Source organism: Aulonocara stuartgranti (assembly GCF_965226115.1).
Source record: "Aulonocara stuartgranti genome assembly, chromosome: 16".
Taxonomy (NCBI): domain Eukaryota; kingdom Metazoa; phylum Chordata; class Actinopteri; order Cichliformes; family Cichlidae; genus Aulonocara; species Aulonocara stuartgranti.
In genome coordinates, this window is record NC_138952.1 from 7,566,522 (window position 1) to 7,594,303 (window position 27,782).

Sequence of the window (27,782 nt, forward strand, 5' to 3'; positions counted from 1 at the left end):
ATGAAAATAAGCACAGGTGCACTACATGTCAAGTGTAATTTACATTTATTTGATTATTTATTGCTTTTTACACAATATTGTCTATACTGGCTTCTTCTGTACAAAATAATACATTTCCTATAGATTTCCACGACATCTCCATGGTTCCTCTCATCCACATCTTACATCTAAGTGTGTTTTCATTCTTAGAGCTGATATATTTTCTAATGACGCTCAGACCTGCGACTGCACACCCCTCCATCTCCATATATCCACACGCCCTTCAGCATGTTCAAGGAGGTTCACCTGAAAGGTTAAATCTTTCCTCCCTGCTGGCTTTCCTCCACCCTCCCCACATTATCACCAGCCTACAAACTCCACAGGGGTTTATCTCCTGGCTTTTTGTCTCCGTGGACATACATATAATCAAGACGCTTCATGTCGAGTCTCATCAGCAAGATCTGTCATTGGTTTATCCCTGATGATTCATAGCTGCCTTTGTGATGCTGTTATGTAGGTATACACTAACCTGATACTATTTTTACTAGTATTTCTACAATCACTTTGCACCACCTGACCAACCACTGGAGTCACTTGGTTATGGTCGAACAGTCAAAAATAATTATGATGATGTTTTTCATCAAGGTCAAGACAGATGTGATGAATTTATAAGGGCTTAGGAACAAAAAGAACCCCAGAGAATCTGACTGCATTCAAAATTCAAAAAGCATATTATTTATTGTTTGTAATTTAATTCAACAAAGATGTAAAGGCACCAGGAACAAGCACAGCTTTGAGAGGTTTCTCATGAAAAGTGATCCAAGAACTTGGGAGAACGTCATAAGGAGTGTCAGAACATCAAAAGCCACTACACAAAGATGTCTTTAGGACAGGAGCTACAACTGTCACACCCCTACAAAAGTGTTTCACCTGGGCTAAGGTGAAAAAGTTGATGCCCAGTGGTCCAAAGTTCTTTTTTCAGATTAAACTAAATGTTACAGTTCTTTCAGAAACCACAGTCAAAGAGCCAGAAAACTCTCTTGGAGCCATTTATTAAAATAATTTAAACAATACAATAAATAAAGATTGTCATCAGACTTAAATTGTTTTAGAAGTTACATCCTTCCCTGAGAGAACATTTGTTTGGATGGTCTAGAACAGCCACCAAAGCATGAGTCTGCCATGCTGGAGCATTAGTGCCATCGTCTGCTGTCAAGCTAGTCTGACACCACTGTGGCCTGACAGACTGCTTTCCAAGAACAAAGGGCCTGTCGTGTCAGGGCCTGTCACTGATGTAAAGTTTGCAGGTGACCACATGGGCAAAGAAAAAAAAAGAGCTTTTTTTACAGTCAGGTGAGGAAAAATTATTTGGCAACAGCTACCCAAGGAGTAATGATGAAGGCATGGGGAGGTAGCATCATACTGTGGGACAGTTTTTCTGCCAGTTATGTTGAACGGGGCGAGTGTGAAAGATGTTTGCTAAAAAGTAACTTAACGGCATTAAATATGCGAAGGCTAACAAAATGTGCACACAATACATCGAAGTCGTGCATTTTCAGCAATGCTAAATAAGTCTGACTGTGGAGGAGATACAAATCTCTTTAGGGCTGCATGAGGAATGGGATCTGGTCTAAAAAAAAAATCTGCCAGATCAACATGTGGGGCAACCCGCTGAGGCAGTCAATAAGGCAGCAGCTGAAAGCAGCTTTTATGAAGTCAGAGATTGTTACATTAAGGTCCTTATTTAGCAGATTCTTATCGTGAAGATGAAAGAGTGGTTATCTGGAGGCATCAAAAGAAAACTGCTCATGTCGTTTCTTTGTGTGTTTTCAGGCTCACAGCAAAAAAGATTCACATAAAAAACCCACAAATGGCATTATTTTGTGTCTGAACACAAACAGTTTTGTACTCATTCAACACTGATGCTGTAAACTTGGGGTACCTGTGTTCTTAATTATTAACACGTCAGTTAGGATTTGTGTGTGAATCATGCTGAATTCTTTCTGCCTTATTAACCAAAAATGGTATTCAAAGCAGGGGAGTCTGATCAGAGAGAAATACAGTTTAGAAATCTGGTGCAGAAAACACCGGGCATGATTATCAGATTCCTGTGGAGCTCCATGCTCTTACACACGTATTAGATGAAAAGTGCACAAGAGCCTGAAAATTGTCTTGCAATCTGAGTCAAAAATGGTTACTCTGTACTGACATAAAAGTCCTGCTAAAGCCTGATAATATAATGAATGGTACAAATTTTTCAGCATCAAAATATTCTTAAAATAAAGTTACAATCAAAGTAATGCAGTTATGATTGACTGGCCCACTTCAAAATCTTGCCACTGGCTCTGGCTTCCAAGGGTGGATAAAAAATGCTGAAAAAACATTGGAAAGAGAAAATATACTTTATTTACCCCCAACAGTGAGCAAATTCATCCACTACAGCAGTCAAAACTCTTGCAAAAAATAAACAAACTTGGATAACAGATAACAAAATAGATTAAATTCAATAAATTAAGTAAAATGAGATAAAAGAAAAAGAAAGTGAAATAAAGGAGCTAGAAAAAAGTAAATTAAAAAAAAAAACGAATATAGATGTCTTATGCAGATGTGCAGCTCTGTAAACATGCAGGAAGCTGTTGTAATCAGTTTTATCATGTTATGTAACCTCCCCATGCAAAGACGTGCTTTTATCTCAGTTTTTAGAAAGGGCTTAATTCCGGTGCCTGTAACCCCGTCACGTCAAGTCCAGTATCGGGTTATGTTTATCAGAAAAAAGCATGTTTTTGCTGGATTATAAGTTTTAATATTTATGTTTATTGTCCGACTACCAGCTTGTTCCTAGCTTATTATGTTATCTTGGCGAGTGAGGGATAAGTGGGCTGTGTCCCCCGCTCGCACTCACAGCTGGCGCACCAGCGGAGCAAGTCTTTACGCACAAGGCATCATTGGCTGAGAAGCCACGCGTGTCGCAGGGAAGACGACGAACCAGTAAACAGCTTGAAGCAAAGCGGTGAAGTATCGGGCAGTTGGTGTCTGTGCGGAGTCTCAGCTACAGTTTGTCGATCTGCGGACTGATTTGGATCGTTTTTATTTCTGGAGCTGTCCGCGGTGCTGAAACATGAATCAAAGCGCAGGAGCAGTGCAGCACACTCGGAGATACTCAGTGGAGGGAAAGGTAAGCAAAGACTGAGATGGAGCGAATTTCTTTTTCTTCATCTCGTCCATGTTGCCTGATTGAGGATGCATTTGTTACTCATCCCACTGTGGGTTAACTACCAGACTTAGAAACACGCATAGAACTTTTATCTGGAAGTTTGCAGCTGCTTGAATAAGTTACGGTAACTTAAAATCGAGCCACGTGGAGAAAGTTGAAAGTCATTTAAATGACACGGAGACTCTGTGTCACTTGGTGTGATACCTGCAGGCAGAGTTTAGAGATATGATCGGTAGCTGTGTTCCTTTAGTGCAGACACCATGTTGGATAAATGAATTAACCAAAAAGCAGGATAAATGGCTTCTCGGGTGCATCCACTTAATTAAATGATTTATGGGAGTTTAACTATATAGTCAAAGATGTCAGTGCAAGTATTAACGTTTAATGTCGAAGCCTTCAATAGAACTTCCTGATGTGAAACAAGTGAAAGTGACTTTGCTATCAGAATTTTTGGGCTTATTTTTGGGACGCTTCCTAGTAGTATAGAGGTGTTTAGTAAAGATTTTGCTTGTCAGACAGGAGAGGTTGTTGCATAACAGATAACAGAAGTAACTGAAATGTGAAAAAGGTCTCATAGCCAGCAAGTGTGGCCTGAAGGTGGGGCAACCTTCTACATATTATTAAAGTTTATAGGTCAGCTCAAACTTTATCTTTAGGGATGTTTGTGCTCTCAGCATACACGGTTAGATTCTTTTATGCTGCAGGAAAAATAAATACAGGGGGTGATTTGGATCATGAAAGGACCCGTTCTGGGGCATTTAAAATGGCTGAGCAGCTCATAATACAACAGGAAACAGAAAATTCTTTTTTAGCCTTAAATCTCCTGTTGTTAAATCGGATTCTTTGTCAGACCACGGGCATGTCTGGCTGCATGCAGGTGACCATGATAGTCCTTATTCTCCATTTCTGAAGGTCTGCTCCAACCAGAACCTGCAGAAGGTGGAGAACTGTTTCATATACCCGTGTTCTAAGCTTACGGACAATGCAGAAACAAACAAGGACTTCCCCTGGCAGATTGTAAAGTGACAGTTCAAATGCAGCATGAGAGGTATACTGAAGAGACTGTATATATTAAATATTGTTTTATGGTGAAATTGCTAAAGGGAATTATTTGATAATCAGCTTAAGAAAGCATGTGAACCTCCTTTTTCTCCACATGCTTGCACATCCAAACATGACCTCATCCATACTTGCCAGTGAATAAATTTGTGGGAAACCATCCACACCACCCGTGCAGGATATGTCAAAGGTCATTGGGATATGCTGAGCTGTAAAGCAGTCCTGTGTCAGGATATTAAATGTTGAACAAATTGAAAGTGTGACGCATTTATAGCCAGTAGATCAATGTCATTAGCTCCTTATGTTCTATATATAGAAGCAGTGAGTCGAGTCAATTCAGAGACATCACCCTGGAAGTGTTTGACTGACAGATTAATGAACAAATGGACCAACTAAGTGAAGTTTCTATTTCTAGACTCACACTACTAGTGTGGCTGAAAATGTAGAGTTCTCTCTGAGGAGCAGAAATTAATTTCACTCACCTTGGCTATATGTTACAGTCTCTGCTTGTCTCATTACATCCAGCATTCAGTGGCCATTAAAACCAGCTGCAAAGAAAATGGAAATTGAGGACAATTGTGACACTGCCCCCCCTTGGGCTTTGGTGGAGAAATAAATGTGCATGCATTGCCCGGGGCTATTGCTCATGGTTGTTCATTTTCTTGCCTCCTTTGGTCCAGGCTATTAAATTGTATGTGAGCTGTACATTTGAGACAGAGTTATCCTAAAGATAGGTTCTGAACATCCTGAACATTACATGGATTTAGTTTTGTTTACTTGTTTTTACTATTTCCCTGCAAAAAAACCTCTCTTTAAAAAGTCCCCAATCATGTGTAGGGATTCAAATTTCTTCCAGGAAGTTGGAGTGGGGGATTGAGAAGAGATGAAGGGTTTTTGGAAAACAGATTCTGAGTGTGAGTCTCTGAGTCTCTAACTCAAAAGTGCTGCGATTACTTGTTGAGTGCCTTTAACCCACGACTGCCAGGATGCACCAATCACTGTCTTTTTGCTTAATGGAGATTTTGTTACTAAGAGTTTCCCAGAAAAATAACTTAAAGATTGATTTTCCAGCAAAGAAAGGAAACATCATGTGACTATGTAAGCTGTAACTTATTGGAAAGTGTTCTTTTTTTTTACCACTTGTTGGATCAAGTGTTCATACACAGATTAGTTTTGTCTGCTCATATGTTACATTTGGATTACTCAAAATGTCTCATACTGACTTGTGATGGCAATGCAAATCAGTACAGAAATGGGCAAAAATGAAAGGTTTGGGGGATCAAAGTATATAGATAAAGAATGATTCATTCACTCAGTGTTAATAAGTCCATACTTTTCCTCATATACCCCTCAGTGGCTTGATCCTTTTACTTTGGAAAGATGACTTTTTAACAGCTAGATATGGTTCTTTAGTTTCAGCACTCACTAGAATATATTTACCAGACTGGATTTTATGATTTGTGTTGGAATTTTAGGAATCAGCACAGCAACCATTTTGTGACTCAGCATGTCAGTACTTGTTTATCAAGGACAGTGTTGTGTCCATAACTAAAATTGCTGAATATATTGCATGGTTTAGTATTTATTTTTGACTGAATTTTACATGTTCCAACATGTACATTTTTCATTAGCCAGGTGTAACAAAAGATAAAGCGTTTACCAGACTGATGATCCCTAGTGGACTACCCATATACTTGAGGCAAGACTCACAGCTAAGAAAGAGCTTCCTAAGTGTTATGTAGCCGTCTTTATCCCAGCTTTAGTCTTGAAGTGTATGATCACACACTTTTTTTGTGAACTGCAGATTGCCATTGTCTTACTTTGTTTGGATTCCCTCGCAGGCATGTTGTTATCAAAAGAAATATGTCACCAGGATATAAAAGTGCTCTGGGGCTGGACTCCATCTGCTGTGGGGAACGATGCAGATAAAAGGCACATGCTGCATTTTGGAACAGTGGGTGTTTGCCTTATGCTCACAGCATGATTTGTTAGGGTTTGGCTTAACTTTTTTGTATTGTTTTTATTACATTTTTGTCTGTTTTATCTCTCTTTACTGTGATTATCTAGATTAGGAAACTTACAAATCTATTTACAGGTATTGTTAATGATAAATCTTAAGTGGCTAATATGTGTTGGGTGGATTAGAAAGCATTACCATATCGAAAAAATTAAAGAACCACAAATTATTGGTAAATCTGATCAATTAAAGCTGATTAGTTATTAAAAGATTCAAGTTTCAAGATCTTTTATTTGTCATGTGCATAGTTATACAAGTACATGCAGTGAAATGTGTCGTGACACGCTCCTCGACTGTGCAAAAAGAGAGAGAAAACATTATATACAGTAACTAGGTAAATATATACAAAGGGGACATTATGTGTAGTAATTAGTGGAGCGGTCAGGAAGGTGTCTGGATGTGGCCGAGCCATCTTCAAACACCTACAAATTCATTAATCTTTCCTTGTAAACCCAAAAAAAGAAAACAATGTGAGGATCTGTCCTCACATTGTCACACTGGATTTGTCCTCCTCCAACAGCTGTTTAAGTGTTTTTGCATTTTGAATAATGTAAACAGGTGAGAACAACATACTGTAAGTGAAGACCCATTTGTGTTTGTTTGTTTGCTAATTTATTTCAAACATGTAAACAATATACAGGTACATTTAGTAAAGAAAATAAGAGAGAAAAAATACTATACAAAAGTCAATACATTTCAATATTGCTACTGCTGATTCATTTACATGTTGAAAGGGAGTGGGAAGAAGTACACCCTTAAGTCTGTGAAGGTTCAAAGTACACCCTTAAGTTATCAGTTAATATTTAGTCAGCTTCCTTACAGATATAATCTGTATAAAATAGTGAACAGATTTCTGATATAATATATATTATATACTATAATATCACATCATGAAATTTTTTAAATAGAGACATTCACTTAATTTCAACAATTTCCCTTTCTTTATAGTTTGAGAAGATCACATTTTATTTATATTAGTTTTTTCTTGTAGTACGTTGTGTTAGGTAATTGATAGATAGATAGTGGCTAAGTAACTTTTAAATTACAGCTTTAGGAACATCACTGTGTCATTCTTTCTCGCACTTCTCTCTGCCAAACAGAGACAGTGAGGTTCAGATGTGTTTTCCTTACTGGACACTCCTTTTGGTTCAGGCAGTGCAGGAGGCAGAACACATGATTCCTGCTCGCTTGTTGTGAATACAGTTACATAACAAATGCAAGCAATTGGACATTACACAGACTTTGTACCATCTGTGAATCTAGCTGAATTATACATTTGGCTTATTGCATGCAGGTATTGTCAACAGGCTGAAATGCAGTTGTGAAAAAGGCTAGCATGTATAAACTGAGCAATTAACTAAGGTTTTATTTAGACCACCATTACCCTGCATGAAAAAAAATTTATCCCTTTTATATTCATTGGAATAAGTTCAAACTAGCTACTGAGTAAGAGCGCCAACATGTCAGCTCATGCCAAGGAAATGCAGAGTGAGCCAGCTGTTCTATCAGTTGTGCCTGCATGATGGTTCACAATGTAAGCAGAGATTTTCTACCGATCTGTTAATCAAACTGAATTTCCTGGACTGTGCTTCATGTTGCAGTGGTACAAGAAGAAAACCTGCAGAATTTGATCCAAATCATTATACTGTGATTGTACTTAAGATACTCTGTGCCCAAGGCTATCTCTTTCTCTCTCTCTCTCTCTCTTTCTTTATATCTATCTCACGTATAGACCACTGATAGTCAAATGTCTCTTATCCATCCTTCTCCCAGGCCACATGTTCCAGTTTTTCTGGGAGACAGAGTCTTCTCAGGCAATCTGGTCCTGGGTGAGAGGGCCAGGCAAAGAGTAAGTTCTCATTTGAGAGTACCCAAGAGCTGCATGGCTCTGTACGTCTGCGGGTTTACCACCCGTGTTATAAAAATTGGGGTCTGGAGCTTTGTGGATTGAGGAGAGGTGGAAGGCTTTTTCAGTCCCATTCCCAGCTGCTTAAACAAAAATTATTTATATTAAAGGTTTTTTGACCCAGCCATTACTTTCTCAATTTTTAGAGAGTAATCACCCAACTTATTCGCTAAGAGAAAATAAATATATAAATAAACTAGCCAAAGCCCTACCCTGCTGTTAAGTATCAGATATAAAATCCATAAAGTCAACAACATCAGAAACATCAGTTTCACAAGGGCAGTGAGCCCTGCCTGTTCCCACATCAGACAGCTGCTGCGAGGATGTTAAATGGGATATTTATTTATTATGTAGGATGCCAATCCAAATCCTACTCATAGAGCTTTAATTTATTTCCTCCAGTGTGGGAAAGGTGAGAAATTCCTGGACAGAGGCTTTGTATGTATGAATAATACAAATACAAACACATCCAAAGAATGAATGACAAGTTCAGCTGAAATACAGCAGACTTCTGGATCCCTCCAATGAAGCATGCAGAGCAACAATGCTTCTTTTAGAGATAGTCTGGTGTGTAATTCAAGGGAAAACCTCTTGGAACATTAGTGCTCACCTGAGAAACACCCAGGCACCAAAGCGAGTCCCCACTGTGGGACAGATGGGCAGAACAGTCGGGCTCTTGTTCACTTACTCCCTGCAGAGAATGTTTCAGGAGAATACATGAACAAGACCTTTTCACCAAAACCAACATATGGAAAGGCATCTCTGACACTGTACCAAGCTCTCTAGGGGTGTTCAGACATTCAGTCAACTGTGAAAACTCTTGAAGCTTTATCAAAGTTGCTCTATGTGCATGCACAAACCACAGATTCACCCAACAGACATGAATTAAACACCAGAAAATCCTCTAAGGGAATACAGAATGGCATTCTTAAACATTTAAGGTGACATGACACTATTAAATTTTATGCAAGAATATTTAAGAGTGGAATTAAAAAGTAAACAGCTTTTTGCAAATGATTGACCAATTTTTTTAACTGCTCAAAACGTTTGAGACAGCAAAGGACTGTAGTTTTACTGATGCATTATAATATTAGACAAGTTGTTGTGCTTCTTTTTTTCAATTGCTATTTTTCAATTGCTATTGAAAGACCGCAGAAATGCAGCTTAGGATGAATCCAGCTGTCAGCTTTGTGTACAACGCTGGCTGCTGTCCACATGATGAAGTCATGAGAAAAAAAAAAACCTTGAAATTGATTCAACTCTTACTCAGCCCCTGCCAGCTGTATTGTTGGCTTGTTGTATGTAAGCTCCTTATATTCCACGAGACTATTGTAATTGGAGAAACAAACAACAAAGACAGGATAAGAAAGTGGGTTTGTCATCAGATGTATGTGAACGTGGTAAGCCCTGTTCAACTTCCATTTCCACCACTTTATTTTTACTGTTCCACAAAAAGACAAACAAAAACGGACTAATTAGAAAGACAATTTTTATAACTTCAATATCACTACTTCAGTATTCACAGAGTATTTTTTATTGAAGTATCAAAGCAGCCTTCATTTTAATATTGCTTGGATCTTCTGGTGTCAGTGCCAGTGAAAAAGTTGTAATTGGTGAAACAGCTGGAGAGCCAATCTGAGTCTTGCTCTGAAAGGAGATGATTGTGATTGCAGTTTCCCAGCAGCTCTCCCTGCTTGGCTCTGTGAGGCGCATGAGGCACAAAGCTAAGAAGACAGGTGGAAGGCAGAAAGGCAATTCTGATAGATTGCATCATTGTCTAGAGGGCAAGGCATGAGTGTTTTTCTCTTTGCATGTTGATTACATGTTATCTGGGTGACATATTACAGCAATTTCCTATCAAGTCTTGGATTAGGTTATATCCTGGGTTAAGATAGGAAGGAAATAACATTTTAACCCAATGTGGTGTTATACATGGACTGTATATAGAAGAGAGATAGATACATCTTAAATGTAAAGTTAATGTGGAAAAGACATGATGGAATAGAAGTCTGCTTTCAAAACATTGAAAGGGTGATGGACAAATTGCTTACCTCGATGCTCTACAATGGCCATGTCCATCTCTGTATATACAGTCTATATTATTATAGAAGCAAGTCCCAGGGTCTGAAATCTTGTTTAATTGTCTCCTCATCTCAGACCACGTCTCATCTAAATGCACAAACTTCAGTTAAAATTAATTATAATAAAACATGCGTGGTAGAAAGCTGCGCTGATTTCATTACCCTCTCTTGTTTTAGAAACTTTCATATGAGCGGCCAAAGTATTAAATTGCTGCTGAAACCTCAGTTAAATTCAGTGATTGGCAGTGTTCATTTATTTGACCGATATCTTTCGCCACCTATTTTGCCAATATACTTTTTTCTGAAGAATAAGATCATAACTAAATTAAAATGAATGCACAGGACAAAAGCGATGAGGAATGTAACTTGGTTCCTGAGAGATGAAGTTGCACAGTCTGGAAATTTATCTTTGTTTTTTTTTTTTAGTAGATGGTGAAACTGTGGAACCTTAAAGTTGATTAGACACTGAATAAGCTTTATGAATTGACTAGTGGGAAAAGCTTCATGGATCCCACATTATTTTTTTTAAATGACACCTATCATTTGTATCTGTATGAGTAGTTACATCTTTTACATTTGCAGATGTGCAGTATTCAGATGGTCCAAAGCTGTGTCGGACTTGAATGAATGAATGAATGACCACATACGCCTTTTGGACACTTTTGACAGTACTAACAAGAAGTACATAAATAATATTTTTTTAGTTTTCATTACGGGACAATTTAACACTAATATGTTAGTGATATAGAGTATGTTTTGTTGATGTCAATCTCAGAGTTACTGTGCTTTCGAAGTATGGGTCTCATCCCATAGAGTGCGTAAAGCTGTTTTCTTTTGGGGTTGGAGAAATGAAACTCTGGAGTGCATGTGAACAGCAATTCAATTTGACTACCATGTGGGAATCTGTGTTATGAGGCACTTCCACATCTTACACAGTCCACCTTTATCTGTCGATGAGGCTGACTGCAAACTGCCATCGACACAAACATGTTTGCTTTCCCTGCCAGAGTTCAGTTCCACTCTGCTGCCACAGCAATGGCGACAGCTCTTGAAACTGTGACACAAATAAGCTGCCAGGTTTGCATCTAAGATTCATAGACAGTTATTTACAGCAGTTGCAGTTAGTCTTCAGAGTAATTTTGGCATCTCAATTTTGACATTCTTTCCCCCTTAATAGGCGTTTGAATTAAATAAATAAAAACCTTCAAAGCTCCAGAGCTTCTATATCCATTTTCTTCTGCTCTTTTAAGAGAGGCAGTGAGGCATGTAGCCTAATTGAACGCTTTGCAGTTGCCCCCTCTGGAAATCCTGGAAGCCAAACTCAGCAATCAGGCAACCATTCAGCAAGGGGCGACACCTCTTCCCGTCAATCATAAGACAGGACACAGTTTGGTACAATGCTTTGATTTTGTGTTCAAATGGAGTAGAAAACTGTTTCGGCCCAAAATAAAAGCATGCTGAAAGTCGATGCCATAAAATGTAGTGTTCATAAATAGCTGTCATCCAATACTTAGAGGTGAATTGGATTTATAAAATGCTAAAGCTGCTAATGGGCAAGAGTATTAATACAGACAGGATTGCAGCAGAAGAGGGCCCTCTTTTTGTGTCTGGATTTCTGCTTCAGTAACAGCAAAACTGGTAACAAAGACACTGAAAATGTGACTGGACCGTCCCTGCAGGAGTCTAAAATCTAATAAAATCTAGTGACCCTAGATCTAGTGTCATTCTTGAATGGAGGGCAGGTTTGGACATATTGATTACAAGACAGAAAGCAAGGAGCCAATAAGGCAGTCAATGAGCAGATCAGTGTGATTAGGTTTCTCTGAGTACTGTTTGATGAAAGGCTGACCTGGAGGCAGCGCGTTGATAAAGGGCAAGTGTGAAAAGGTCAACAGTCTCTTAAGCTGCCTGGCAGTATGAGACCAGGGAGCAACTGTAGCAACATTGTTAAATGTACAACAGACCGTCATGGGAGTTTAGAAAAGGTCAGGGTATCAGTTTTGTGGTGAAATGACACACAAAGGGCAAAACAAAGTGGTAACATGCACATTGACTTTTTATTCATATGCCATTTCATCTTTAAATAATGCTAATTTGAAAAGTGTTGCTCAACATAATTTAGTGCGTTCCTCCCTGCAGGTGCTCATCCTGATTTCTTCCTCAGTTATTTCTGTATATTTAATTAATGATTGCATTGCGAATAACCAGAAGGTAATGATGATGCTGATATACAGCAGAGACTATACAAAAGATTGATAAAGCTTCTGGGTCTGTAAAGTGGAGCTCAAGTGGCTGGATGTGGGGCGATCGTGGCTCAAGAGTTGGGCGTTCGTCTTGTAATCGAGCCCCGGCTCCGACAGTCTCGGTCGTTGTGTTCTTGGGCAAGACACTTCACCCATTGCCTACTGGTGGTGGTCAGAGGGCCCGGTGGCGCCAGTGTCCGGCAGCCTCGCCTCTGTCAGGGCGGCTGTGGCTACACTGTAGCTTGCCATCACCAGTGTGTGAATGTGTGTGTGAATGGGTGGATGATTGTGTAAAGTGCTTTGGGGTCCTTAGGACCAAGTAAAGCGCTATACAAATACAGACCATCTTTCTTTCTTTTTTTTTTTTTTTTTTTTTTTTTTTGGCCTGTCCCGTTTGGCTCTTTTGCCATCAGAATTGTTGTCTAAAGGCAAAGAAAGATGCCCAACGGATTTACTTTACCAAACTGACCATCCCAGCCTTGCCGTAATGGTCCATTTGATTCACCTTTTATTGTTTATTTTATTTTCACTTACTGAATACGGGACAGACTTGACTGGGGGAAAGAAGGGGAGAAAGAAAGAGGGAAAGAGAAACAGCTGAGAAGAGGGACGGGGGAGAAGGGCAAAAGACAAAAACCAACAGAACGGGCAGAGAAAAAAAAATGCATATATCAATCACCTGGATCACCTGCTGAGAAAGAAAAAAGAAAGCAAGCAGAAGAGAACAAGAGTAATAGAATAAACAACATCACAATGATATATGGGAATATGACAGTAAATACTAAATATTAAACATTATTGTGCAGCACATAAGATCAACAGAACACAGTGTGCTTTGAGGTAGGAGCCAAAAAGGGTGTAGTTTGTGGGTGTGATCACCCGTGTGTACACCTGTGAGCATGGACGTGCTTGTTTTTTGTTTTTTTAAAAGGTTCCTTCATGTAATAATCTGCTAGAGGGTGTGGGGGGGGGCCACAGCCCCGTCCTCCAGGGCGTGAAGCAGGTGTGGAGGAGATCAAAACTCCAGACATCCAGAGGCCCCCAGAACACAAGAGACCAAGGAAGACCAACAGAGGGGCAGCTGCGCCACTGTCCCGGAAAGAGCTGACAGACCATCTTTCTAATGGCCAGCAGGGGGCAATGTCTCTGGTTTCCAAGAGGTTCAGTTGTGTATATAGGTCGGCCCTCAACTCACTTGATCGATGACTTCAGGAAACACTGTCTTGATGAATTTATAGGTTTATTTGCAATTTGCATAATGTTTGTGACCCCTGTTCAAGTCTGAAGAGAAATGCAGGGTATGTTGTGAGTTTTTGACTGAAAGGTTGCTGACATTACTATATGGTTGTGCAATATCCTTCAGTTTTTCAGTCAGATCCATCCTTTTCTCGTGACATGTGACACTGAGACTTGTGGTGACTGAGTGTATATTTTGCATGCAGTCTATGTGGTGAGGAAATCACTTACAATCACTACAAATAACAGATGAATTCAGAACGTAGGGCACAGATACTGGGACATTAGCCAACCCAAGAAGGTGTCTTTATAATGTCATGAAAATTTTTGGTTTGACCATAAACCAGAAGGAAGAGGCAGATATTATCTGTTTAAAGATTCCACAGCATGTCTCTATCCTGTCTTCTTTCTCTCACCCCAACCAGTCGCAGCAGATGGTCGCCCCTCCCTATGCCTGGTTCTGCCGGAGGTTTCTTCCTGTTAAAAGGGAGTTTTTCCTTCCTACTGTCGCCAAAGTGCTTGCTCATCGGGGGTCATATGATTGTGGGCTTTTCTCTGTATCTATTATTGTACGATTTACTGTACAATATAAAGCGCCTTGAGGCGACTGTTGTTGTGATTTGGCGCTATATAAATAAAATTGAATTGAATTAAAGGTTTGGCAACCTAAAGATTGTACATGTGCCTACTGTGTTCACTGTGCTGCTGGTATGTAGAAGCCACAGAGAGAAATGAAATGAACAAGGTCATAAATTTATAAATATATGAATAAATGTATTCAGCTAGCTACTGGTTGAATGAAACTGATTAGCATGTCTTAAAATGTCAGTTGCATAATGTTAAATGTAGTTATATAACACTTGTTGAACCGTCATTGAGCCATACCACTTTCAGTTTTAAATGTTTCATTTGAATTGACACGAAGTATAAAAGCGTCTATACAATAGGATTTATAGGAAGTGGGAAGTAGTCTTGGACTTCTAGATTGCTGTGATATTGTTCACATTCTGTTGGACTTAACAGACTCCATAACCACACACGTTTTCTTTTGGAACCTTTTTTTGGTGGTCTGAACTAGGTATGGACCTTTAAACTGGATTGTGATCCTATCAGCTTTCATTTTCAGATATTAATCAACCAAAACCAGAACATTTGCACCAGTTAACCAGTTGGTCTTTGGCCAGCATCAAACAGATCAACCATTCGTGTGGCCAATGAATAAATACAAAATCTTTGTCCACTCTTTCTCTGTATGTTCTCTAGCAAACTGTAGTGTTTCATTGTTTTTGGCCAGCAAAGACTTTCCTGGAACACTTCCTATGCAGGTCAAATTGGTGCAGCCTCTTACTGATTGTAGACACATGTACTTTGACCCTGCAGATGCTGTGATAAAATTTAGGAGCTCTTTGTTTTGCATCAGACAGTTTGCTTTGCTACTCTGTTGCTGGGCCAGAATATCCTGGAAGAATTTCTCAATTTCCTTGCCAGACTCATAGCAATCCAGGCACTTTTATTTTCTAAAGGTCTTATAAAGCTTTTTGCTATTGGAGTGCATGTTGCTATCATACAAAGAGGACATGAGACCTGGGATATCAGGTTTCAGAAGGTTAAATAAGAAAGATTCCACCTGTCAATCATTTTTAGCCATGTAATTTATTAGAACATTATAATCCTTTAGGATGTGGCGAATGTAGAGCTATACATACTTTTCCATTTTACTGTTTTTTTGTAACTTGAATTATGAAAGTATACATTTTTTTTAAGTATACTGTAGAGATAAAGCTGAATATTTAACTAAAGGCAAACTTTTATTGAGACAAAGTTCAACAAAACCAGAATACAAAGATGATAAAGAGAACAGAAACCACACAGAGGCAAAGCAAGGCAGAAACAAAAGAGAGGAGCATAGCAGACACTTTGACAAATGGAAGGCAGGACTATTTATACATGATGGACTGGCTAAAGGATGACAAACAAGATGGTATAAATATGTTTGTGAAAGTAATTTGGAGGTGAAAGGAATGATGGCAGGTTAAACAGACACGAAGGAGGAAAGAAAAATTATAGCAGCAACAACAACAAAAAGAAATAAGAAAAACATCTACCAAAGCAAAACAGGAAGTGAACAAACAGCCAATGCTGAAACAAGAAATGAAAAAAGCAAAACAAATGGTCAACAGTATTATGACCAGTGTTGGTCAAGTTACTTGAAAAAAGTAATCAGTAACTAATTACTGATTATTTCCCCCAAAAAGTAATCCTGTTACTTTACTGATTACTTATTTTCAAAAGTAATACGTTACTTAGTCACTTAGTTACTTTTTAAAAACCTGAATAGGTGATAAAGCAATAGATCTTTCAGCCCAATTCTACTTTTTCTGCATAATCCATCATACAAAATGTAAGTGTAACACTTCTGGAGTCGTTACAGTATACTAGGACCAGTTAGGTTCGACTACTAGAGCAGTAATGAGCGTAGCATGTAATAAAGACCACAGACCAGTAAATACGTTTAAATTGCCGGCTTATTATTTTGTGAAGACAGAGAATAGACAGTTATAGACACATTACATAAAACATTCAACATCACACATTTAAGAAAACAAGGTTTTTCTTTCCCCCCTTTTAGTTCAGTATGTTCTGTCAGTTCATCCTATTTATCTCAAAACCTTTTATTTGGCTTTAGAAGGATGTTATTTTCAACCTAGGTTATTGTTTTATTTATTTCAAGTTCTAAGTTCAAGTTTATCCTTTGATCTATTTGCATTAACACTGTGTTATTTTAAATCAAGTTCGGTTCTTTAGGCCCAAGATTTAATTTAATCTTGGTCTAGGTTCACCTTTAAATTCTCAACCAGTTCTTATTTTGTTTTAACCCAACAAAATTATTTACATTTCCATTAACACCATTACAGCATTAAAATGTAAGGTTGACCAAAATAAATTACATAAATAAATAAATAAATGTAAAACTGAAAACAATTCAGCAAAAGGCTGAATAAATCCCTTAAACAAACAAATAAACAAAAGAAAGTTGTCTTTGTGTCCTTTAACTATTAGTCCTGGAATTACTCCGAATGATTATCCAGTGCTTTGAAAAGTCCGCTGTTCTTTTGCAGAGGTGTATGGATTAATCCTACCAGTTTTATCAGCGAAAGAGCTCAACGTCCAGCAGGGGGCGTTTTCCTTTTTCCTGCTCGGTACAGTTCAATGGGTCCGTGGGTGGCTCGCCATCTTGTTTCTCGCTCAGCGGATCAAACTCCGATTCTAGCTCGGCATTTCCCGATCCAAACCTTAATGGCCTACCATAACAACAAACTAAAGTGCATAAACATTCGAAAATAACACACGGGTAGCCCTTAAATAACAGTAAAAGTCCGTTTTTTCCAGCTTATTTAGCCGTAAATGAGGTGACGCCAATATGGCGCGCTGAAACACCGTCAAAGGCCTTTGAACTGCAGCCTGTGTGTCGTTTAAGCACGAATCCACCGTTTTTAACATAAAACAACATAAATCTGCTACCTTGGCTCTCCATTTGCATGAAATGAGCAATATAATACAACAAAAATTTCTTGCATGAAATAAAAGACAATTTCTGAACTCACCAAGTCCCGTTCGGTTATGTTCACAACGTCACCAAGGCAAGGACAGGTCGGAAAAACAAAAATACATTCTCCAGAGTACAAAAATGGCTTTAAGTAGATTTTTGGTTTATTTTTACTATTTTTTCACTCATTTAAGCAGCAGCTCTGCAAGGACTGTCTGCATTTCTCCCTCTCGAGCATCAAAAAGAAGGAACAACCCGATTGGGTGTGGCTAATCACAGGAGTCACGCTGCAGCGTGCCCTTTCACAATAAGAGTCTCAACACATATTTTAGCCATTTTACCTGAATTAACATAAAACACCATGAATTAGCAAGTTCTGTACCCTTTTAACATGTTTTTAAACACAAATGAAATCCTATACCATGAATTATATCATTGCTGATGTTTTTAATGAATTTTCTAACCATTATGATCTATTTATTGACTATTTATCACCTGTAATATATTTCTTATGACTGTTTTTACTAACAGGCTTTTATTTGTTGTTAGCTATGTTAACCAGGGTTACATAAGCAAATGGAAAAGTCTCTTTTTTTAAAAAAAAACTTGTTTTATCAGTTTTAATCTTTTAACTTTATGCATCAAGCAAAAAGTAAATTATATGCACCATTCTCTGACTTGAAGAAATTAGTTTAACATTTAAACCTATTTTCTGCACATTCCAGCACATAAAATAAAATATTTTTTGTGTTTACACTCAGTCTTTCAAATAGATGCAAGTAAAACACAGCAGAAAATAAATGAAATCAAAGACTAGCGGTCCTGTTGCTCTATTTTCACCTGTAAAGCAGGAGTGGGGTAGGCGGAGGTTTGCTTTGGTGCAGGTGTGCCGCAGCGGTCAGTTGAAGAATCCGCGAGTTTCTGTGAATTTCCCATTACGTCGTTGCGCACTCGGAGCTTGTTTAGGGGTTTTTTTCGCTGTAAAAATAAGTTTTCTTCCCACGCACAACGGACACTAATGTTTTTGTCACTGTTTATGGAATCAAACTCAAAATAAGGTCAGTACTTCCACGCTTTAAACGCTGCACGCTCATACTCTCTCCCATTGTTGATCTGTTGTCACAAACGTCGCACTCGCTTATACGTCATTGTCTTGAGACATTCTGGCAAAAAAATCACGGTTTTAGTAACGCAGTAACGCAGCGTTCCTACGGGAAAGTAACGGTAATCTAATTACTGTTTTTGCAATAGTAATCCCTTACTTTACTCGTTACTTGAAAAAAGTAATCAGATTACAGTAACACGTTACTGCCCATCTCTGGTTACGACACATTCTATCACTTTTATGTATTTGTTTACTTTTAGGAAATTGGGCCACTCTGAATGACCTCATTCCAAACCTTAGAATATAATTAGAAATGATAATAAAATGCTTAAAAACATCAATGTTCCTTTTATCAGGTAAATCATCAGCTGCAGAATAATAATTTGTTGCTGATGATGACCTTTAATATTTGCAGAAGAGAAAGAAAATTAAAAAAAATAATTGTGAGTCCCTTAAAATTATTTATTTTCAGGAGCGATGCATTGTTACACAAACAGCATCCTATAGAAAACAACTAACTTTCTAAACTAGGTCACACCAACTCTTCCCCCCCCCCAAACAAATTAATTTTTTTGAGCTGTCATTAAATTTTGTGCTATGCAGATTCAAACTGCAATTATGATAATTTGTTTCCTTTCAAAGTTCCTGAAATGTCAGGTCTTTTAAACAGTCCATGGTGTAATTACACCGAAGCATTTGAATATCTGAAGGTGAGGTTGTATAATTCCTGACAATGTGGATGAGACTCGGTGCACTGAATGGAAAACATGCAGGTCTCCTCTACGTGCTGTTAGACAGGAAGAGGTTTTCGATGATCACAAAAAAAATCAGAAAAAGATTTACTTTGTGTTTCACCATAGTAAAATGTGTCTTCTCCATTTAATTATTTTTGTCCTGCATGTCTTTCACCTCTCCATAAATAGTCGCTGTTAATGAGCTTAACAGTGTAGGGAGACAAATGCCAATACTTAAAACGTGGTAAAAGAAAGTACTGACATGTTTGAGAGCAATGGATGGCAAGAGAGTAAGAAGAAATGTAAAAAAGTTGTCAAAGGGAGAAATGTAGAGGATGCCATGGCTGTATCAAAATAGAACAAAGCTGTGTCTGCAAGCGGTGAATTTCATCCAGACTTAGAGTGCGGGGAGGGAGCAGAGCTGCAGAGGCAGAGAGTGGGCCGACTCCAGATTTCACTCAGGGGACAGGATCTCACTCTGGGGAGCCAAGCTACTGAGGCACATGTCTCAGTCCTGATGTATAGATGTGTTTCCCTCATCGTTTGCAGACTCTGAATGGACAAACTGGATTATTATTTACAAAGTGTTCAGTGTGAATCTGGGTCAGGGGGGGAGTGGTGCCAGCAGCAGCAGGGTGATTTGTTAAGGAGGAAGCACGGACTGTGAAATAAGTTAAGTTAGATAGACCCATTCATGGTTATGATATTTTGATAACTTCATGGGCAAAACACAAATTGAGCTACAGTATATAACTGAAACCTTTCAGATTCAATCCCATCTGTATGAGATATTTCATATATTGCACTACCTGCTATTGCATAGTATGAACACAAAGCGAAATAAAGTAAAAGGATAAAAATCATACAAGCTAAAAACACCTCAATTTCTCAAATGTTTTTTTTTTTACTTTTCATTTTCCACACTAATTGCTTCCACTGTTCAGCTAAAATCAGATCATTGGGGGGTTTATAAAAGATGTATGGAGCCACTGTTTCATCACCTGTTGGTTTCAAAGCCTCGAAGTTGGCATTTTAGCTGCTGCCATGTCAGGAGGAAAATGTGGAGTAACCGACTCGTGCATGTTAATTAGTGGTAAGGAACAGACTAATGAAATAACAGAATTTCACTCAACAAAACTGAAGCACAGACTTCTTGAACCATCTGTATCACACAGTAAGTCACCTTATTTGTCAGGAGATTAAAAATTTCTTCTTGCTTCTTATTCAAGGAATCAGCAAAACTGATGGATCTGCTTGTTCAGTTGGGCATAGTTTTATATCTCGTCCCGGTCTCGAAATAAACTTGATAACCAATACACTATCACCTTCTCACTCTTATTTTGTTAGTCAGTAGCCGCTAACCAGCTAGCAGAGGCAGATGTGTATTCACACACAGGTGGACTTACAAGGACGTGCATAACGAATGCTGTTTGATCCATCTTCATTCTGTGTACAGTGGAAGTACACTGAATTAATCCCACAGTCAATGCCTTCTTGAACAGTAGTTTTGTTACCTTGGTGGGTTTAGCAATATTAAGGTCCTGAAGTGATGCTGTGTGAAGTCTCATCTCATAACTATTCAAGAGTGTAACTAAAGCAGGTAATGAATCATTATGAACTTATTAGGAACACCAGATGGTGCCTAAACCCCTTGACTGGGAGCAAATGGAAATTACTTTTCAAATGTGTATTTTTAGCATCAAACTGGCCATTCTGCAGCTTTGAGATCTTTCTTTTCACCAATCCTACCAATTAAGCACACTTCCTGGATAAAAGGGGCGTGAAACTAAATCTATTATATGAGCACTGAGGTGATTTGGACCCAGTGTGATGCTGAGCCAAAAACCATCACACTACCGCACCTCCTGGCATGAGTAATGTCCCATTTAACAGTTTGCATTTATCACATCAAGAAAAGTTCAGCATTGGTTAGCATGACTCATTTCAGACTTGAAAAGATGCAACAATTAAATGATGGAAAAGATGGAAAAATAAATCAAAATATGCATAAACTATTTCAGTAAGGCGTTGTGCATATATTTGCCTCCAGAACAACTTCAACTATTTTCAGCTCAGACCAGTTATTTACCTTTTATTTCCTAAGAATACATACAGTGGGACAAAATATATTAATGGAATGCATTTCTAAACTTGTGACAATATGTGATTGTGTTTATCACACAAGGTCACGAGGATGATATCGCTAGTTTAAACATGATGCTCCTTTTATAAATTACAGTCCCATTAGAGTCAAAAACTAGAAAGTTCTGGAAAGACAGATCTACGTCTAGATGTTGTAGCTGTGTATTGTCACCAGGGGGCAGTTTCAACAACTATGTTTGTGCTGATATTTATCTTTTAGCCTAGTTCTTCTTTCTGATAAATACAGTTAACCCCTTTCTGTTCAAGTCTTCAGTATTCTGCCTAAAGATAGCGTCATCACCACTGAGCTACGTGCTGCTGGCTGCATGCAAGTGAGTCTCTGTTGCCCCTGTGTACACTAAATTTTTACAATCCTTCTGTCTATATAAAGAGCTGGCTCTTAGTAAGTTGCCACTGACACTAACCTTAACAATAACACTGTCCAGTTTCTTGATGGTTAGACATGGCTGGTTCCATAATTATTTTAGTTTATATTTCTAGTCTAGATTTTTCTTGTCAGAAAATGGAAAATAACTTTGTAGCTCTGCTGTATAATTTCTTTTATCTGTCAGTAACTGACTGCTTCAAAAGCTTCACACAGCTGTACTATACTTGTGTCTGCAGATTATATTTTCTGCCTTTACATTTCAGCAGGCTGAGCACTACTTTGCTGCAACAAAAAGAAATGAGACACAGATACTTGTGTATGTTGCACACATAAACCCATGTGCGCTTAATCTGTTTTTGGATACCTGTCAATTACGATTACACCTAATAAGATATGGCTGCTTCCTTATCTTCCCAGTTGTTCACAGAAGGAGTGATTTGAATAAGTCAGCCACTGGAACGGAGGTGCTTCCTCTCCTCTCAAATAGCAATTGTCATCCCATGAAAGGTTTTCCAGAACACAGCTGTTGTTTTCAGCCTCTGGGAAAAAAAAGTGGATGGCTTCTATAGTAACTCAGAAATGGGACGGCTTGTTGTTGGAGAAAATGCCTGTGAAATGTGCTAAGGAAACAAAAAAGCCCAGAAACCAAATGGGAAAAAAGGGAAGAGGAAAGTGAGTGAGTGAAAAAGATTAGCCTCAGCCTTCTCTCCTGGTGGCGTTTTAAAATTTTATTCTTGGTGGCTCCCTTGGGAGTGCACGTACAAAATGCTTTTACCACTGAAAGGCTTCTTTAACTTAAAAGAATCTGAAGAAGAAACACTGAAAATAAACCGCCTCTGTGAAGCTAAATGTTCTGTACACTGATGCAGTCTCAATGTGTTCAGTTTGAGAACCTGATGTTAATGGCCATTATTTCTCTTAGACTCTCTTAGACTCTCTCTTGTGACAATTTGATTAGAAATTAAATTGCCACAATTTTGCATGACTGTGCATGAACAGAACGTCATACCAAGTGCATTTAAACTGTTTGAGTGTGACAGGACTGTAAGTTATTCATTCAAGTGCAGCCTGCTTTATACTATGATCAAAAATGTGACGTAAGCAAACACTTTATGTAACAGATATCAAATGATGGAATGATAATATAAAGGCAAAATAAAACACCAGACATGATGAGCTATGATTAAAACAAGTTAAAGGCCTTAAATGGCACCTATGTTTTCCCCTATTTTCTTTAACTTTGTTTTGTGAGGGGCTTTTAAGGGGAGTCGATACAAGAGTCTACACTGTATGAACTGAGGGGCTCGACCAAGGCCCAGCTATAAGACAGATAAAGACTATTTTGAACTGAATTTCCAAAATTAAAAATATGGAGCTGGAAAGGAAGATGGTAGTTTTTTCTTAAGGGAAATAACACGAATAAGAACAGTAACCACAAATATTTATCTGAGTTGTCAATCAAAACCCTTCAGAGATATATTAAATAAAATACTAGATCCATGGGTAAAAGTTATAAAAGAAAAATCTGTGAAGTTAATAAAAAACATAAAAAAATAACAAAAATGTATAAATGGGTATAAGAGCTTCATGTGGGTAAGAGAAGATGGAATATTTTTTTTATTGGGATCAGGATTTTTACAGTTATAATTTAGAGAAAATAAAATGGGGTGTTTATGATTAGATTTGAATGATTGTCTGCCTGCTTCTCAGTGACCTTAAACTATAAACTGTCCTCACTCAGGCTGGAGAGGACACTCCAGCACATCCTGATGCTCGTGTTGCTATTGGTCCAGGTCAACTTTTTCCACCAGAGTTGTTCACCTTCTTCAGCTGTGTGCACTTTCCTGCAGATATTCTCTCACCTATGTTGAGCTTAAGCCCTTATTTTCCTTATCACAAACACACACACACACACACACACACACACACACACACACACACACACACACACACACACACCTTCTCATAAATAATATTGATTACATTCAAGGCTTGTTAGCAGCTCTGTACCGCTTCACTCACCTTTCGCGTTCTCCGTTCAGTATCTACCATTTTGTCCTTCGCTGCACCTTCATTTAGACACTCTCAATCTGTGCAGCTTCTCCGTATCTCTATCTGATTACACTCTGGTGTACAGGCTTGCTGTGTGCACCCAATGTCAGAGCGTCACACCTTTTGCATATTATCATCTGCGTCCTTTGTTTCAATGTCCTGCAGAGTCTAATCTTGGTGGCGGTCATCCAGCCTTCTGGTAAAAGACAAGATCTGAGGTGAAGGTGAGGAAGGAGCAGGAGAAGAAGCTATTTAACGTGCTGCAGCTCTGCCTCATTATGCTAATCCTCCTTAAAAGAACCTCTGTTTCTGTGCTACATCATCCTTTGCTCAGTCATGATAGAAACTGAAGGACAAATCATACAAAACGCCTCTGCTGCCACAGCTCAACTAAATCATTTTTTTGAGTCAAAGACATTTCATTTTGGATATTTTTTTCACATTTTCTTTATGAAGATAATGTGGGAAAAAAAAACCTAGTAAGATGCATTTGAATTGGTTGGTTTGTAGACACAGGTCAGTGGAGCAGTCACAGCCTATCTTTGCTTGAGGGAGTGTTACAACAACCAATTTTGAACCTCTCTCAATGTGGGACGCACAAACATGACTAAAGTTGCCACCACAGCTCTACACATTGTTCATCTTCCACTTATATAGCCCCAAATCGTGTTAAGATAACTCAACATGGCCACAGATATGATAAGAAGACCCTTTAGAAAAGACTGTGTGTATAAAAATGAGTGGCATGCAGCTTCAATTTCCACCATATCATTAAATGGCTTAACGATATAACAGAAATACCATCTGGTCCAGATTCAAAACCAGACGTTTAACATGGAAAGCAGCCCAAGCTTGACAACAGTGGTGCAATAGAAACGGTTTAATTAAAAAGTTTTCAATTTACAATTGTAAATTTTGACCCAGAACCACACAAAACATGTCCATGACATGTTTCATGTCCATCACATGGACATGAAACATGTCATGTGTTCTGTGGTTTAATTTCAAGCTGCAGTTGACCTCCACGTCCAGGTTCCCCACAGATCAGCATAAAACATGGATGTAGCCACTACGATGTCACTAACCAGCTTGGCTTTCTGGTTTGGTCACTTGAATGCTTGTTTTTGAAAACAGAAATTATCTTGTAATTACGGTGGCCGTGAGAGGCCAAACGGACTTCTTTTTGCAGCGTTTTTCTTTTTACAGGTGTTTTTCTTTTTGCAAGTGTTTTTCTTTTTGCAGGTGCTTTTCTTTTTGCAGCATTTTTTCTTTTTGCAAGTGTTTTCTGAAGTTGCAGTCCGTTTGGCCTCTCAGGGCCACCGTATGTAATCATAAGGATCAAATGCTAGCAAATTTAGCAGCAATATTCATTCATAAACTGTATGGGTACAATGCACAGACATACTTCCTAGTGCTAATTAATGGACTAATTAAGTATTAGAATTGTATTCAACCAAAACATTTTGTATATGTGATTACGTAGAGCCAACATTTTACTTACATAATACGTTAAAATGTTGAAGTGATCCAGTACAATGGCTCAAGTAGTGATTAAGGTCTAACAGATATTGATCGGCACACCTAGAAATCAATGGATCCAGAAATTTTAATTTAAACATCAAGATGTATTTGTTATTAAAAAAATTAAAATATTAATTTTTTAAATATGGTTTTTAATGCTCTGAAGTTGAGTGTTTTAACATAGGAATACAGATTTTCGAGAGGTTGCCCCTCCGTCTCAGTTCAAACGTCTATTAGCCATTACGTGTCTGATAAAGTAATCAACTTTAGGTCGAATAACACCTGTGAAATTAGTCATTTAAATGTTCAGTTATTCTAAAATCAGCTAAAAAGGATCAGTTCACTTAATAGTGGTAGTTAACATTTTAGTTAGCTTGTGCTAACTGTTGTAACGTCTTGTTTACTGAAAACATCTGTAATGTGCATCTGGTATTCTACAACGAGAGCTTGCATCATTGGCATGCAAATGTTTTTTTTAACCTCTTAACTTCAGAACTTGCTTATATCACTTTGCCTGAGGTGTTTGCTTTGTTATTCAGCAAAACCTTCACCTCATCATTAGCATAAATCCCCCAAGGCAGCATTCCAATTACTTTACTTTCACCAAACTTTTCCACCAAAAACTGAAATTTCCTTAATGTTTGTTGCTGAAAGCAGTGTGTGAAATTCATACAAATCTTCCAATCTCCCCCAGTAAAGCAGAGAGCTCAGAGGTGCTGTTGCTTTAAGAAAAATCAGTATAAAGACAAAGCCATTAGAAGGAGTTTCATTGACATTTATAAATCACACGTCCTAGTGATGGAGAGGCCTTCTTTTTTACTCTGAGGATCTATGATGTCATTTGCAGACTGTCACCTAAAAGGGGTGCCGTAGGGCATTTACAGTCAAGGCTGGTTAATAGATCCAGACCTGGTGTGATGGGAATGCTGCTGGTGCTGCTGGACAGATGTACGGTGGGGGCTTCCTGTTAGTCTCCAGTTATGTTAGTATATGCTCATTGAATTAGCCATCTTAAATCAATAGCAGCGACAGGGGAATCAGCCTGAAAGCAATCCAATATTTTTGCACAGGCCATGAGTGATTTGTAGCTTCAATCTCAAACCAAGAGTATGAACACACGTAGGCACGTGCGTGCACACACGCACACACACACACACACACACACACACACACACACACACACACACACACACACACACACACACACACACACAAACAAACATTCCATGTTTAAAGTATGAGTACACAGAGATATTATCTCTCTCTTCACTGACATAATAAAACACTGGCAGTGCGCCGTGTTAACATTTACAAATGAATATTTATGAAATTTTAAGCAAACCAAATGTGAACAATGTGTGCACAGTACAAAGAACATGCTGAAAACAAGTCACTAAAAAAACAAATTAATTAAAGACTGACACAAAAACAAATATTAAAAGAAGAATGAAGGAAGGAACTGCTTGTGGCTTCCTTTAGACACTGACACGTTGCTTTTTCTGACTTCTAGTTGTTTTTGAATATTTTTGCCTAATGTTTTTATATCATCGGCTCTGTCTCAGCCTGTTTCCCTGCTTTCCCAGGTTAGGCTTTGTCCATGGCAGGACAGCAGCTAATAACTAATAACTTTATTTGAGTTTCAAATCATCCACCCATTTTCTAGTCAAAGGCGCTTGGAAAGAAAAGCGTCTGGACTTCTTTAAGTTCCTTGAAGACGTTTCACCTCTCATCCAAGAAGCTTCTTCAGTTCTAAGGTCAAATGGTGGGGAGTCCCAGATTTAAACCCAGTGGGAGTATCCCCCCAAAGATGTGAGTGGGCATTAAGGCATCTGGGGAGGGAATTCAAAACTGGATTATAGATGGCAGACAGTTGGTGTTGTAAACCACCGCCTGTTCAAAGATGGTCGCTCACAGTGGACATAGATGGCTTCTTTCACTCCTCTTTCAAACCATCTGTCCTCTCTTTTCAAAATGTGAACATTGGCATCCTTGAAAGGGTGACCTTTATCCTTAAGATGCAGATGGACTGCTGAGTCTTGTCCTGTGGAGGTGGCTCTTCTATGTTGTGCCATGCACTTGTGAAGTGGCTGTTTGGTCTCTCCAATGTAGAGGTCTGGGCATTCCTCGCTGCACTGTACAGCATACACCACATTGTTAAGTCTGTGTTTTGGAGTTTTGTCTTTCGGGTGAACCAGTTTTTGTCTGAGTGTGTTGCTGGGTCTGAAATGCACCGGGATGTCATGCTTGGAGAAAACTCTCCTGAGTTTTTCTGATACACCGGCTACATAGGGGATGACAATGTTGTTGCATCTGTCTTTCTTATCCTCTCTCGCTGGTGTCTGAGCTTCTTTTCTGTGCCTCTTTGCTGACTTTATGAACGCCCATTTAGGATAGCCGCACGTTTTGAGTGCTTCCTTTACATGTGTGTGTTCCTTCTTTTTTCCTTCAGGCTTAGAGGGAACATGTTCTGCCCGGTGGTGTAGAGTCCTAATTACTCCAAGTTTGTGTTCCAGAGGGTGATGGGAGTCAAAGAGGAGGTACTGAGCCATGTGTGTGGC

General features: G+C 38.6%; 1 protein-coding gene and 1 long non-coding RNA gene across 4 annotated transcripts in view; one reads left to right on the forward strand and one right to left on the reverse strand.

The window, feature by feature from the left end:
• Nucleotides 1–2,604: 2,604 nt before the first annotated feature.
• LOC309691549 (inactive dipeptidyl peptidase 10) overlaps nt 2,605–27,782 on the forward strand; it is a 141,802-nt gene continuing 116,624 nt past the window's right edge. For all 3 annotated transcript variants that reach the window (XM_082509277.1, XM_082509279.1, XM_082509278.1), the window contains exon 1: nt 2,605–3,154. In XM_082509277.1, the coding sequence (XP_082365403.1) occupies nt 3,098–3,154 (57 nt within the window). In that variant the 5' untranslated portion in view covers nt 2,605–3,097. The remainder of the gene's footprint in view (nt 3,155–27,782) is intronic.
• LOC309691395 lies at nt 16,243–17,865 on the reverse strand. The gene is made up of 2 exons (XR_014271991.1): nt 17,341–17,865; nt 16,243–17,037 (listed from the first exon to the last, which is right to left on the reverse strand). It is a non-coding gene; the product is annotated as an uncharacterized lncRNA (long non-coding RNA).